The 13,481-nt window shown below is 50.3% G+C and overlaps 1 protein-coding gene across 1 annotated transcript in view; it reads right to left on the reverse strand.

Annotated features, from left to right (window-relative positions):
- Positions 1-7,238: 7,238 nt before the first annotated feature.
- FAM114A1 (family with sequence similarity 114 member A1) overlaps positions 7,239-13,481 on the reverse strand; it is a 40,590-nt gene continuing 34,347 nt past the window's right edge. The window contains exons 8-10 of the mRNA XM_048508715.1: positions 10,146-10,206; positions 8,917-9,058; positions 7,239-7,623 (exon numbers count right to left, since the gene is read on the reverse strand). Of these exons, the coding sequence (XP_048364672.1) occupies positions 7,522-7,623; positions 8,917-9,058; positions 10,146-10,206 (305 nt within the window). The 3' untranslated portion in view covers positions 7,239-7,521. The remainder of the gene's footprint in view (positions 7,624-8,916; positions 9,059-10,145; positions 10,207-13,481) is intronic.

The raw sequence follows: 13,481 nt of genomic DNA on the forward strand, positions 1-13,481 counted from the left end.
TATCCTTGCTGAAAGTTCTTTATGTGTTCAAAAGACATGCTGTGTTTTGATTAATTTAAATGGCGTGGCTTAATTTAAACGTGACAGTTGTGATGGGGAAAAAACTATGTATCTGGATATGCAAATCAGATATGTTTAATTGGGCCACATTAATAGGATTGTTGACATTAATATTAGTTTATCTATTATCTAGTACCTCCATGAACAGCTTATGTCCTTTTACTTGGAAGTTTCACAAAGTTGATTTCAGATGTGCTGTTCCTCTCTAGATGACCGCGCCACGAAACTGTGCCTTGCAATTGTTACGAGCCCTCGTCCAAACAATATACTTACCATATTCTTAGCTTGTGATGTGATATCTAGCAAGAGACCTCAGCATGTATATTGATTGTTGCAAATGTTAATCAGCATTCCATGTTACAAATTGAAAAAAAAAATTCACAGGAGCTTTGGAAATTTCTTAAACCATAAGCCATTGCAAGGCCCTTAAAGGAAGTTGCAGATGTCAGTACTTTGAAAGAATCATGGAGACAGATGGTTAAAATAGCCCATTTCCTTTCAAATAGTTTGGAATCAAAACTCTATGGCCAGCCAATAGTGAATACCTTCTTCCCTGGTCATATAATACTAACATTCAGAATCTGGCTATCAGCCAAAGGATCATGGGAAACCATCATGGAATTATTGAGGTGGATTCCTGAGATAGCAAACAACTAAATCAACATGCTAAAGTCTTGTAAGCAGACAAATATATAATAATGAAAACAGAGTTTGCTCCGATGGTTGAATTATCTAGAGTAGGAGTCTTCAATGTGGTGCCTGACACTTGGCATCCACCAAGTATGTTTAGAAAGTGGGCAAGTCCAGGTGTGGTTTTTACCTGTTGGGGGATGCTACCTAGGTGATTGAGATACATTCCCAGAATCGTGCAACTGCTTAAAATAATAAATTGCTGCTGCTAGAAAGATATATGTAACCAGTCTGGTGTATGTATCCGCTGCCATCTGTGCATTCTTTCCTTGATCTTTATGGCTTCACATGCTTGTAGACAACTAGGCTTCCCCTGGTACTCCTGTCCCATGGGAACTGTGTTACATCCATTATCTCGTAGGGCAGGAAGCCAGGTGGCTTTGGGCGAGGCCCCACGGTCAATATATCGCGTGATACGTTAAAAAATCATGGTTTAAGCAAGGACTCCCCACTGCTTAAGTGCCAAACACGGATTCATCCCGGTTCTGGCATGGGCTCTCCCCCCTATCACGCGTATTACAATGTAGTCCCGAAAGAATATGAGCATTATCATTCATTTTTACGTGCTGCCTTTGTCAAAATCATTATTTTGTGCATTATTGAACATGGTACTTTGATACAAGAGCCTTTATCGTTCATTGCATTTTTCCTTTCAAACAGATGGGACAGAAGGACTAGGTAGGCATTAGGACCCATATGGAGCATTCTACAACAAAGATGGTCTGGCATGTTGAGTTTTGTGGCGGAGGAACATACAACCCCACTATCATCATTTTCTGAGATGGACTACAACGCCTGCAGTTTGCTGCACTGCGTGAGGATCTCTGGATGGGACTCAAGGTGAGGCATGGCCAACTCATCTGGAGAGGGAGTGTAGCTCAGTGGAAGGTCCCAATTCCAGTTCCTGAAATCTGCAGTAATAGGGTGTCGATTGAGAAAGACCATTCTCATCTGAGAACTGTGACCAGTTGCTAGATAATGCTGTTCTAGACAGAACAATGGCCCGGCTCAATATAAGGAAACTTCATATGGCTATTCGCCTTTCCACATTTGAACTGTTGCATGCAGATCTTAGAACGTTGCGGTAAAATGCAGCACTACACCAATTTAGCTCTAAAACTACAAAAATCTTAATTTTGCTTTTTTAAAAGAAAGCTCCTTAGAGACACCAAATGGATTTGGTAATGCCTGATAAATTGCAATCCTATTTTTACACTCGCTGAAGCCATTAGTATTCAAACTCATTATCTCAACTGCAACTTTCCCTCGCTTTCGATTCATTACTGCTCCTGAGTACATAATGGAGCTGTTTGGGCAGAGCCGGGTCCCAAATTCATTCTGTGCTGACACATTATTTGTGGATACATTTTCACCATAAATTACCAGCAGCAGACAGCAATTGCCGAGCCCGGGTTTCAGACTCCCCTGTGCTAAATCCATCAGGACGAACAGATTGTAAACTGCCCATTCCAAATTTGATATGTAGCAATTTAGCATCCTGTTAATACTTCATAACATCAGTCCCTTCCATTTATACGGCTTTTCCTTCCAGCTTTGGCAATCGCTTCGCTCGTTCCTGTAGATTCCATCTCCATCCATTTAACATTTCATAAGGAACATGGTGAACATTCAGTTTTTAGAAAGGTTTTAACATATTCATTAAATCTAGGGGAAAGTTTCGATGGCAGTTTCTGCATTTTAATTTTCTTACGAGAACAGTGGGAAAGCTTTTGGATAGCGCTGTTATGTTTGGTTACTGGCCACAGGTGAAAAAGCCTAAGGGTGCACTTGTAAATTTTCCATGCGTACCTCAGGAATTAGATCCATACAACTTCTTTGTTCTATGTTGGATAGCTTACTTCTTTACTACAGTTGTGGCGCCTCCCCTGACCGCTCGTCCCCCTGAGACGAGTGTGCCGTCCCACCTCCCTTTTCCTGGGGGCTGTCCTCCCCAGACGATGTTTTAAATAGGGGGGAAGGGCAAGGAGATTGTAAGCCCCTTTGAGTCTCCTGCAGGAGAGAAAGGGGGGATATAAATCCAAACTCCTCCTCCTCTTCTTCTTCCTCTTCCTACAAGGGTCAGTGCTATCAGTCACAGGGTCAGTGCTATCAGTCACAGACTAGGAAAGGGATTTAGGCGTCTTAGTTGATAGTTCCATGGGAATGTCAACTCAATGCATGGCAGCTGTGAAAAAGGCAAACTCTATGCTGGGGATCATTAGGAAAGGAATTGATAATAAAACTGCAAAGATTGTCATGCCCTTATATAAAGCAGTGGTGCGACCACACTTGGAGTACTGTGTGCAGTTCTGAAATTAAGCGCAGCATCTCAAAAAAAAGGATATTGAGGAGATAGAAAAAGTGCAGAGAAGGGCAACAAGGATGATTGAGGGACTGGAGCACCTTCCCTATGAGGAGAGGCTGCAGCGTTTGGGACTCTTTAGTTTGGAGAGGAGACGTCTGAGGGGGGATATGATTGAAGTCTATAAAATTATGCATGGGGTAGAAAATGTTGACAGAGAGCTTTTTCTCTCTTTCTCTAATACTAGAAACAGGGGGCATTCATTGAAAGTGCTGTGAAAAAGAATTAGGACTAATAAAAGTAAACACTTCTTCACGCAACGTGTGATTGGTGTTTGGAATATGCTGCCACAGGAGGTGGTGATGGCCACTAACCTGGATAGCTTTAAAAAGGGCTTGGACAGATTTATGGAGGAGAAGTCGATTTATGGCTACCAATCTTGATCCTCTTTGATCTGAGATTGCAAATGCCTTAACAGACCAGGTGATCGGGAGCAACAGCAGCAGAAGGCCATTGCTTTCACATCCTGCATGTGAGCTCCCAAAGGCACCTCCTCCTTCTGCTTCTTCTTCTTCTTCAATGACAGCCAGGTGGCATTATTTAACATTAAGGCCAGCCCCACAATTCCTGTACATTTGCAAGTATCCGTTAATATTTTTTTTCTTTATGTGGAGAGCAATGTGTCAAATGAGCAAAGTGAACCAAGGACATTGATATGTTTTCTTTATGTGGAGAGCAGTGCGTTAAAAGAGCAAAGCGAACAAAACAAACATCTATATAAGTGAAAAAGAGATTCTGAACCTTGCAAGTAGGAAAAGCAAGATCCGAAACAAAAAGTTAATAAGCAAAAACTTGGTTTCCTCATGAAACAAGTTCAAAATGTCTTTCATGAAGGAAGATTTTTTAAATAAAATAGTTGAGGCAAGGTGAGAAAATGAGTAGAGATTGTCTTCCAAAAAACTGCATTGGGGATAGTAAGGAAAAACAGAATTATTCTTCCACTAAACAATTCTTCATGCAAATTTTAGTAATCACCTTAAAGCTGAATGCCTGGTACCTATCAGCCAAGTGATACCTTTGACTCAGTCCAGCCATAAGAGTCAGGGGACTCTGGGGATCTACAGTGGGTGGTGGGTTTGAGGCTTCCTTTTTCCAAGCACAGTTTCTTGTAACTTGTCAAACCAGGCCTTCGTCCACATATCATTGGACATGGCTCCTCTGTTGTGTGTTGGCTGGTCAGCACAATAGACCAATTGTGAATGGCCGCTATAGTGCCCCAAAAGCACTAATGAGTGGCTGATTTCAATATATATCCATTATCTAGACCAGTGATGGCGAACCTTTTTGAGACCGAGTGCCCAAATTGTAACCCAAAACCCACTTATATATTGCAAAGTGCCAACACGGCAATTTAACTTGAATACTGAGGTTTTAGTTTAGAAAAACCAGTTGGCTCCAAGGCGTGCGTTACTCAGGAGTAAGCTTGGTGGCTTTGCTTTGAAGCAACCGTGCAACTCTTCCAACGGGTGAATCATGACCCTAGGAGGGTTTACTCAGAAGCAAGCCCCATTGCCAGCAACCGAGCTTACTCCCAGGTAAAGGATCGCGCTTTAGTTCTTCACATGAAAATCAGTGGGATTTAACAGCGCTTAGCAGGGTTACCTACACTGCTTCCCCAAAATTAGGTCTTAAGTTTAATGCTAATAATTGAGCCCAGCGGCCCAGGCCAGCCTAGATGGGGGGGGTGGGATCTGTTTCTGCGTGCCCACAGAGAGGGCTCTGAGTGCCACCTCTGGCACCCGTGCCATAGGTTCGCCACCACTGATCTAGACTGGTCACTAAATAACAGAAATTACGTTTTAGGTGTCAAATGGTGAGAGAATTTGCTCTGCATTTTGTTTAGTCGCAGCTTACTTACACATTTCCCTCAAGGATAAAGCAGGAGACTATTACATGCATAATTTAAACCATTTTGGCAAAATTTGCAGTAAGGACTGCGCGAGGTAAGCAATCCACTGTTTTAAACGATTCTCTTACCACCGCTTTAAAATACGCCCCAAGGCTTACAACATATTCCCGCAAAACTTTTAGTTAAAAGATTGCCTCTATTAATCCGTTTTCTTCCCCTCTTCTGGTAAGTTCTATGCACAAGGAGCTCAAGATCATATGGGATTATTTCCCAGGCCACGGGCAATCTGAGTAATTTCGTAGCAAAAGCCTGCTTGTGATACCTTCACGTACAATTCTATTTGATACTTTAAATTGTAGTTCTTATTGAATCCAATTAATGGAAGGCTCAATATGATATGCCTTGCAAGCATTTCATTTTCTGGATGATCTCTTCCTGAAAATATAGCTATGGCTTTTGGGGATAACTAAATGATTTGGCAAAATACTACTTTTAAAGAGAGCGGAGGGTAGCATTACACTAAAGGCAACATACACCCTTAAGAACATAAGAACTAGCCTGCTGGATCAGGCCGGAGTCCATCTAGTCCAGCATTCTGCTACTCGCAATGGCCCACCAGGTGCCTTTGGGAGCTCACATGCAGGATGTGAAAGCAATGGCCTTCTGCTGCTGCTCCTCCTGAGCACCTGGTCTGCTAAGGCATTTGCAATCTGAGATCAAGGAGGATCAAGATTGGTAGCCATAGAATTGACTTCTCCTCCATAAATCTGTCCAAGCCCTTTTTAAAGCTATCCAGGTTAGTGGCCATCGCCACCTCCTGTGGCAGCATATTCCAAACACCAATCACACGTTGCGTGAAGAAGTGTTTCCTTTTATTAGTCCTCATTCTTCCCCCCAGCATTTTCAATGAATGCCCCCTGGTTCTAGTATTGTGAGAAAGAGAGAAAAATTTCTCTCTGTCAACATTTTCTACCCCATGCATAATTTGCTGTGTCTACGCCAGTGTTTCCCACATCAAATTCCTGAAATGGACTATAGCCGTGGAAGTATGTGTGGGGATTAGTGGGGTGTGTCTCTTCGTAGTTACTTACATATTGTTGATTGCCATTAGCGCAAGTTTGAACCAAACCAGGAAGTGCTGATGCCACTGTGGTACACTTGCATTGGCCCTCAGAGATTAGTGGGGGTGGCATGACCCAATGACACCACAGATTTATGCTAGTCTCTGGATAGCATAAATAATTCATGGCTTTTCCTTGCAGACAGGTATCTACTAAAGAAGCACTGCAATTATTCATGACATTGTTAAGACAAAGATACTGTTCGGTTATATCAACCTTACATTTTGTGTAGGGCCATAGTTTAGGGCTGTGGTGGTGAACCTATGGCACTCCAGATGTTCATGGACTACAAGTCCCAATTGGCCATGCTGGCAGCGGCTGATGGGAATTGTAGTCCAAGAACATCTGGAGTGCCATAGGTTCACCACCACTGGTTTAGGGGGTGGCAAAACATCTGCTTAGTATGCCTAAGGTCCCCAGTACAATCTCTGGCATCTTCAGGTAACAGGATCAGGCAGCAGGTGATGGGAAAGATTGTACCTAAGAGAACACAATAGTGACCTTGGTTTTTAGTGATCAGTGGTTTTTATAGTGATCCCTACGGGAGTTTCCTTTGTTCAAGCTGATGTGAAAATATATTTAGGTCTAAAAAGAAGGAATAGTGCTTTTTTCTCAGGGGAAAAAAAATCCAGTTCCCTGCAATATTCTCACCTGTGGACATACATTTCTGCATGCAGAAGACAGATAAAACTGCCCCACTTGGTTTTTAAAGTTGTCTTGCTCTGCCACTTCCTCAGTCTCTGCCAGCAAGAAGACAATGGGGTGTTATGTATGTGTGGCTGGCATCTTCAAGGCGAAACGTCAGGAGAAAATGATATTGGAACACGGTCATACAATCCGGAAAATCCACAACATCCTAGTGCCGTGGTGGCGAACCTTTGGCACTCCAGATGTTATGGACTACAATTCCCATCAGCCCCTGCCAGAATGGCCAATTGGCCATGCTGGCAGGGGCTGATAGGAATTGTAGTCCATAACATCTGGAGTGCCAAAGGTTTGCCACCACTGTAGTGATTCCAGCTGTTAAAGCCTTCAACGATATGTAAGAGGACAATGCTTCACGTGAACTGTAATCAACTACGGGCCAGGGTGTATTGCTGATTCTGCCCCAGGAGATATCTTTCTGGCGCTGCAGGCTAACAGGCCAGGGCAAATGTTCAGATCAAAATGTAAGTTATTTATTACAGCAACAAGTAAATACACAACTGAAATAAAAACGATTTTACATTAAATTAATGCAAGGAATAGGAGGAAAAAAATGTAGTAATAATACATTTTAAAAGTTCCAGCTAAATACAAAAGTGTTATCTGGTATTCCAGGTGCAAAACGGCATTTGGTGTTCCTAAATAGCTCCTTGATGGCCTATCGGCTTTATTGTTGTACTACAAACGCAATCAAGAGATCAAGCCGATGGTTCTTTTAAACGGGAAATGGTCAGTCACTGTTGTAATTTTAAACAGTTAGTCTGGATATGGGACATTTGGAGAACTGGAAGCAATAACTGGAAAGCATCTTGAATGTAAGTGGTACTGTTGCAGCCCTAAGGGGAAAAGAAAATACATGTCAGCAACATGTTATTAGCGTCATCCTCATCTCATTAATGGTCTTAGGTTACTACTCTTGACATATATGGAGCCTGCTTTCAAATTAAGGTAGCACCACTCAATTAAAATTATTGCGATAAACACACAGAAACCCAGATCCCATTTTATATTAGCTTGCAATTAAAAAATATAGGAGAACAAAAGGAAATATAGTTAATCAATAAAATGTGAAGGTAAAACTAAATCCAAAAACATTTCTTAAAAGGTAACAATATTTAGTTTTAAAGTGCAATGCAACCAAGCTAGCCATCAGTTTTAAGCAGTGGTGGGATCCAAAAATTTTAGTAACAGGTTCCCATGGTGGTGGGATTCAAACTGTGGCGTAGCGCCAATGGGGCTGGGCGGGGCACGACGGGGGCAGGGGCGGGGCATTCCTGGGCGGGGCTGTAAGTAAGGACGAAAGCCGCTGCTTCGGGTTCCTTGGATCGGAACACCCAGAAAGTGGCATGCAGGCGCAGGCTGCCATGCACGCCGGTGCACCTCCTGCTACACTGCTTCAAGTTCTGCGCGCTATTGCTGAGAGAAGGGGCGTAACTAAGCCAAAAATCATGTGGCAAAATCACCAATTAGTAACCCCCTCTCGGCACATACAAATAATTAGTAACCTACTCTCGGGAACCTGTGAGAACCTGCTGGATCCCACCTCTGGTTTTAAGTACACAAAAATTAAGCCACAAAAATTTGCCACCTGCTTTGTGATGTTTGGATTTTCATTGGCTAACAATTTTTCTAAAGGAACGTTGTTGTCTGAACAAGCTGGAAACTTGTTAAGGAGGGGGAATTGTTAACTGTCAATTGTTAATTCACCCCACTCATGTATTGTAAATAGCTGAGCAGATGCATTTACATTTTAAATCGTAAACAATGTAAATTTACATAGTAATCTCTACATGAAATCGTTGTGAATCAGAAAGTTTACGCTGCGGTGGTATATGCATATGTCATACTTTTCGGGTAATTGAAATAATTTTTTTTTAAAAAAAGACACATTTCACTTCTATTTCAGAAACATTCTTTAAAAGACTCAGAAAGTGTAACAAGAGCATTATGACTAAACTTTTGCAGATGGCTGACAGAAGTACGAAGCAACACTATTTATGAAAAAGCACAGAATTACTCTGACATAACCATTTGGTTTTATGGCACTTTATAGACACATAAATGCATGTATAGCCTCATTTGAAAATGACTGCAAAGTGATTCCTCATATAAAGTAGCTACGTGCTTACCTCTAATAGTACACTGTTGACCACTGGGTTGAGGACCTCAGCTTTTTCGTTGCTCTGTTCAAAATGAAAACACAGACAAGGTTTAATCCTGTGCTGAGAAAATAATAATGTGCTGGCTTGGACTACTGATGATCTGAAGGCACTGCAGCAATAAAACACTCATGTTCAAGGTGAAACATAAAATACACTTTTTATTAGTACAATAAACAAAAGTACAATAAACTTGACAGGCTCTTTCAAAAAGAACTGTTGTCTAAGAATGGTGTGGGTGGGTAAAGTGATTTCTAACTCACTGGGCTCAGTCTGGATTGAAATGTGGATGGGACATATTTCGCTTGCAATCTATAAGAAGCATAGCAATAGCTAGTAAGAAGAAGAGTCAGGATTTATAATTCTCTCCTGCAGGGAGACTCCAGCAAGGGAAGCTTACAATCTCCTTGCCCTTCCCCCCTCACAACAAATATCCTGTGAGGTGGGTGGGGCCAGGAGAGAGTCTTCGGTGAAGCTGTGATTCAGCATTCCAAGGTCATCTAGCTGGCGTGTAGAGTAGTATATGCTTTTCAATCTGAATTCCCCAGATAAGCCTCCACAGCTCAGGTGGCAGAGCTGGGAATCAAACCCGGTTCCTCCAGATTAGATACACGAGGTCTTAACCTCCTATGTCACTGCTGCTCCTAAAGTTCCATCGATGTCAGCAGATACAATAGTTTTCAACAGAACCAACAATCTTTCCCCACTTTTGAGCTGCTGGGTACAACCAAAGGCTAAAGTTAGATTTAAATTCCGTGAATACTTCTGGATTGTGAACGTTATTGTATGATTCCTCTCCCATTACTGCAGGCACTCAGCTATCTGCATATGCAGAATAATGCACTTTCAATCCACTTTCAATGCGCTTTGCAGCTGGATTTTACTGTGCGAAAAAGCAAAATCCACTTCTAAAATAACTGTGTAGAAAAGTGGATCGAAAGTGCAGCATTCTTCTGCATGCGTAGGAGTGGTTTATGGCCTCCTCTTCCTTATTCTTCCGCGCCTATGACCTGCAGTCCATTGTTGTGGTGGCTGTCCTAGAAATGCTGTCGCTTCTTTTGTTGTTTCCGCCTGCCTGGCTTCAGTTAATCCTGACCTCAGGTCTTGGCTCATTTTCTCTGCTTTCCCCGTGCATTGGAGCTTGGTCCTGGGAAAAGAATCAATTTCAAACTATATCTTCACTTCATCTTATCCTGTACCATACGGATCTAAATCTCTCCTGCAGTTGTGGGCTATTCAGGGAGTCATAAAAATGGAATGCTTCATGCGAGAAATTGGCATATAGGAAGAGGATTGAAGGCTCTTTTCCAGATGGTCCTCAGTTAAAGTGGAATCCTAAATCTGAAACCCCACACCTGAGAACTGAGGAGAATCTATAGGAAGCTCTTCCGCATTACCTACAAAATAAATGCAAGTTTTCTGTCCAATTTCAAGCAACTGTTTGCAAGTGGATTTATATATTCCAAGCATATGTCATAAAGAGCAATTGAAAGCAGTTTTAAAGGGCATTTGCCCTGGGTATGTGCGGAATGAGCCCTGTAAATCGAAGTGTCTGATCGTTAGCTATATGGATGTAAAGCTACGCAGAACCATACTACAGGGAACTCTTACAAATATTCTCCAGGCAGAAGTGCTTGCCAATATGTGGGGATGTCTTTCAAATGTGCACAACCAATCAGATCTCTGGGGGTCAATCGGAAACCCTGTTGGGCAAAAGTCCCACCCCCCAGTCCCGCCTACTACTTCTAAAAATAATTTTAGCAGGTTACAGGAATAGGTACCCGTGGAGCGCCGCGAGGAGAATCTGGGACTCACAACTGAGGACATCTGCTGTAATGTGTAAAGAAGCCACATACACACTGTACCTTGTAATTGAACTGATGCACATTCCTCCTCTGTTTATGCTCTCCTCGTCCCTCTAATTCAGTGGTTCCCAAACTTATCTGGCCTACCGCCCCCTTTCCAGAAAAAATATTACTTAGCGCCCCCTGGAATTTTTTTTTTAATTTTAATAGCAATTAAACAGAAAGATATATGTATTAATGTTTCTACCTGTGGCCATCACCGCCCCCCTGGATCGCTGCAGCACCCACCAGGGGGCGGTGGCGCCCACTTTGGGAAACACTGCTCTAATTCTTCTTGTTTCTTATAACTCCCCCCCCCCTCTCCTGTCTGATAAGGATCTGGTCCTCACCAGCTCAGTTGCTACATTTCTGTCACAGATACTAAACACGAAGTCTTGTCAAAATAAGAAAATGGTGGAGCTGTTTAAACACAAATTTTATTTCCCTTTACAACCTTTTAATTTTAATGCTTAATAATCTTAACTTATATATACATGCGCGTGTTTTTTTTTATGTCAATAAAGGTATCGTATCTACATCTATTTCAGTGGTGGCGAACCTATGGCACTGGGGGGGGGGGTGGGGGGGGGGGGGGGTGGGGGGGGGGGGGGGTGGGGGGGGGGGGGGGTGGGGGGGGGGGGGGGTGGGGGGGGGGGGGGGTGGGGGGGGGGGGGGGTGGGGGGGGGGGGGGGTGGGGGGGGGGGGGGGTGGGGGGGGGGGGGGGTGGGGGGGGGGGGGGGTGGGGGGGGGGGGGGGTGGGGGGGGGGGGGGGTGGGGGGGGGGGGGGGTGGGGGGGGGGGGGGGTGGGGGGGGGGGGGGGTGGGGGGGGGGGGGGGTGGGGGGGGGGGGGGGTGGGGGGGGGGGGGGGTGGGGGGGGGGGGGGGTGGGGGGGGGGGGGGGTGGGGGGGGGGGGGGGTGGGGGGGGGGGGGGGTGGGGGGGGGGGGGGGTGGGGGGGGGGGGGGGTGGGGGGGGGGGGGGGTGGGGGGGGGGGGGGGTGGGGGGGGGGGGGGGTGGGGGGGGGGGGGGGTGGGGGGGGGGGGGGGTGGGGGGGGGGGGGGGTGGGGGGGGGGGGGGGTGGGGGGGGGGGGGGGTGGGGGGGGGGGGGGGTGGGGGGGGGGGGGGGTGGGGGGGGGGGGGGGTGGGGGGGGGGGGGGGTGGGGGGGGGGGGGGGTGGGGGGGGGGGGGGGTGGGGGGGGGGGGGGGTGGGGGGGGGGGGGGGTGGGGGGGGGGGGGGGTGGGGGGGGGGGGGGGTGGGGGGGGGGGGGGGTGGGGGGGGGGGGGGGTGGGGGGGGGGGGGGGTGGGGGGGGGGGGGGGTGGGGGGGGGGGGGGGTGGGGGGGGGGGGGGGTGGGGGGGGGGGGGGGTGGGGGGGGGGGGGGGTGGGGGGGGGGGGGGGTGGGGGGGGGGGGGGGTGGGGGGGGGGGGGGGTGGGGGGGGGGGGGGGTGGGGGGGGGGGGGGGTGGGGGGGGGGGGGGGTGGGGGGGGGGGGGGGTGGGGGGGGGGGGGGGTGGGGGGGGGGGGGGGTGGGGGGGGGGGGGGGTGGGGGGGGGGGGGGGTGGGGGGGGGGGGGGGTGGGGGGGGGGGGGGGTGGGGGGGGGGGGGGGTGGGGGGGGGGGGGGGTGGGGGGGGGGGGGGGTGGGGGGGGGGGGGGGTGGGGGGGGGGGGGGGTGGGGGGGGGGGGGGGTGGGGGGGGGGGGGGGTGGGGGGGGGGGGGGGTGGGGGGGGGGGGGGGTGGGGGGGGGGGGGGGTGGGGGGGGGGGGGGGTGGGGGGGGGGGGGGGTGGGGGGGGGGGGGGGTGGGGGGGGGGGGGGGTGGGGGGGGGGGGGGGTGGGGGGGGGGGGGGGTGGGGGGGGGGGGGGGTGGGGGGGGGGGGGGGTGGGGGGGGGGGGGGGTGGGGGGGGGGGGGGGTGGGGGGGGGGGGGGGTGGGGGGGGGGGGGGGTGGGGGGGGGGGGGGGTGGGGGGGGGGGGGGGTGGGGGGGGGGGGGGGTGGGGGGGGGGGGGGGTGGGGGGGGGGGGGGGTGGGGGGGGGGGGGGGTGGGGGGGGGGGGGGGTGGGGGGGGGGGGGGGTGGGGGGGGGGGGGGGTGGGGGGGGGGGGGGGTGGGGGGGGGGGGGGGTGGGGGGGGGGGGGGGTGGGGGGGGGGGGGGGTGGGGGGGGGGGGGGGTGGGGGGGGGGGGGGGTGGGGGGGGGGGGGGGTGGGGGGGGGGGGGGGTGGGGGGGGGGGGGGGTGGGGGGGGGGGGGGGTGGGGGGGGGGGGGGGTGGGGGGGGGGGGGGGTGGGGGGGGGGGGGGGTGGGGGGGGGGGGGGGTGGGGGGGGGGGGGGGTGGGGGGGGGGGGGGGTGGGGGGGGGGGGGGGTGGGGGGGGGGGGGGGTGGGGGGGGGGGGGGGTGGGGGGGGGGGGGGGTGGGGGGGGGGGGGGGTGGGGGGGGGGGGGGGTGGGGGGGGGGGGGGGTGGGGGGGGGGGGGGGTGGGGGGGGGGGGGGGTGGGGGGGGGGGGGGGTGGGGGGGGGGGGGGGTGGGGGGGGGGGGGGGTGGGGGGGGGGGGGGGTGGGGGGGGGGGGGGGTGGGGGGGGGGGGGGGTGGGGGGGGGGGGGGGTGGGGGGGGGGGGGGGTGGGGGGGGGGGGGGGTGGGGGGGGGGGGGGGTGGGGGGGGGGGGGGGTGGGGGGGGGGGGGGGTGGGGGGGGGGGGGG

This window comes from Sphaerodactylus townsendi, linkage group LG10, assembly GCF_021028975.2.
Source record: "Sphaerodactylus townsendi isolate TG3544 linkage group LG10, MPM_Stown_v2.3, whole genome shotgun sequence".
Lineage (NCBI taxonomy): Eukaryota > Metazoa > Chordata > Lepidosauria > Squamata > Sphaerodactylidae > Sphaerodactylus > Sphaerodactylus townsendi.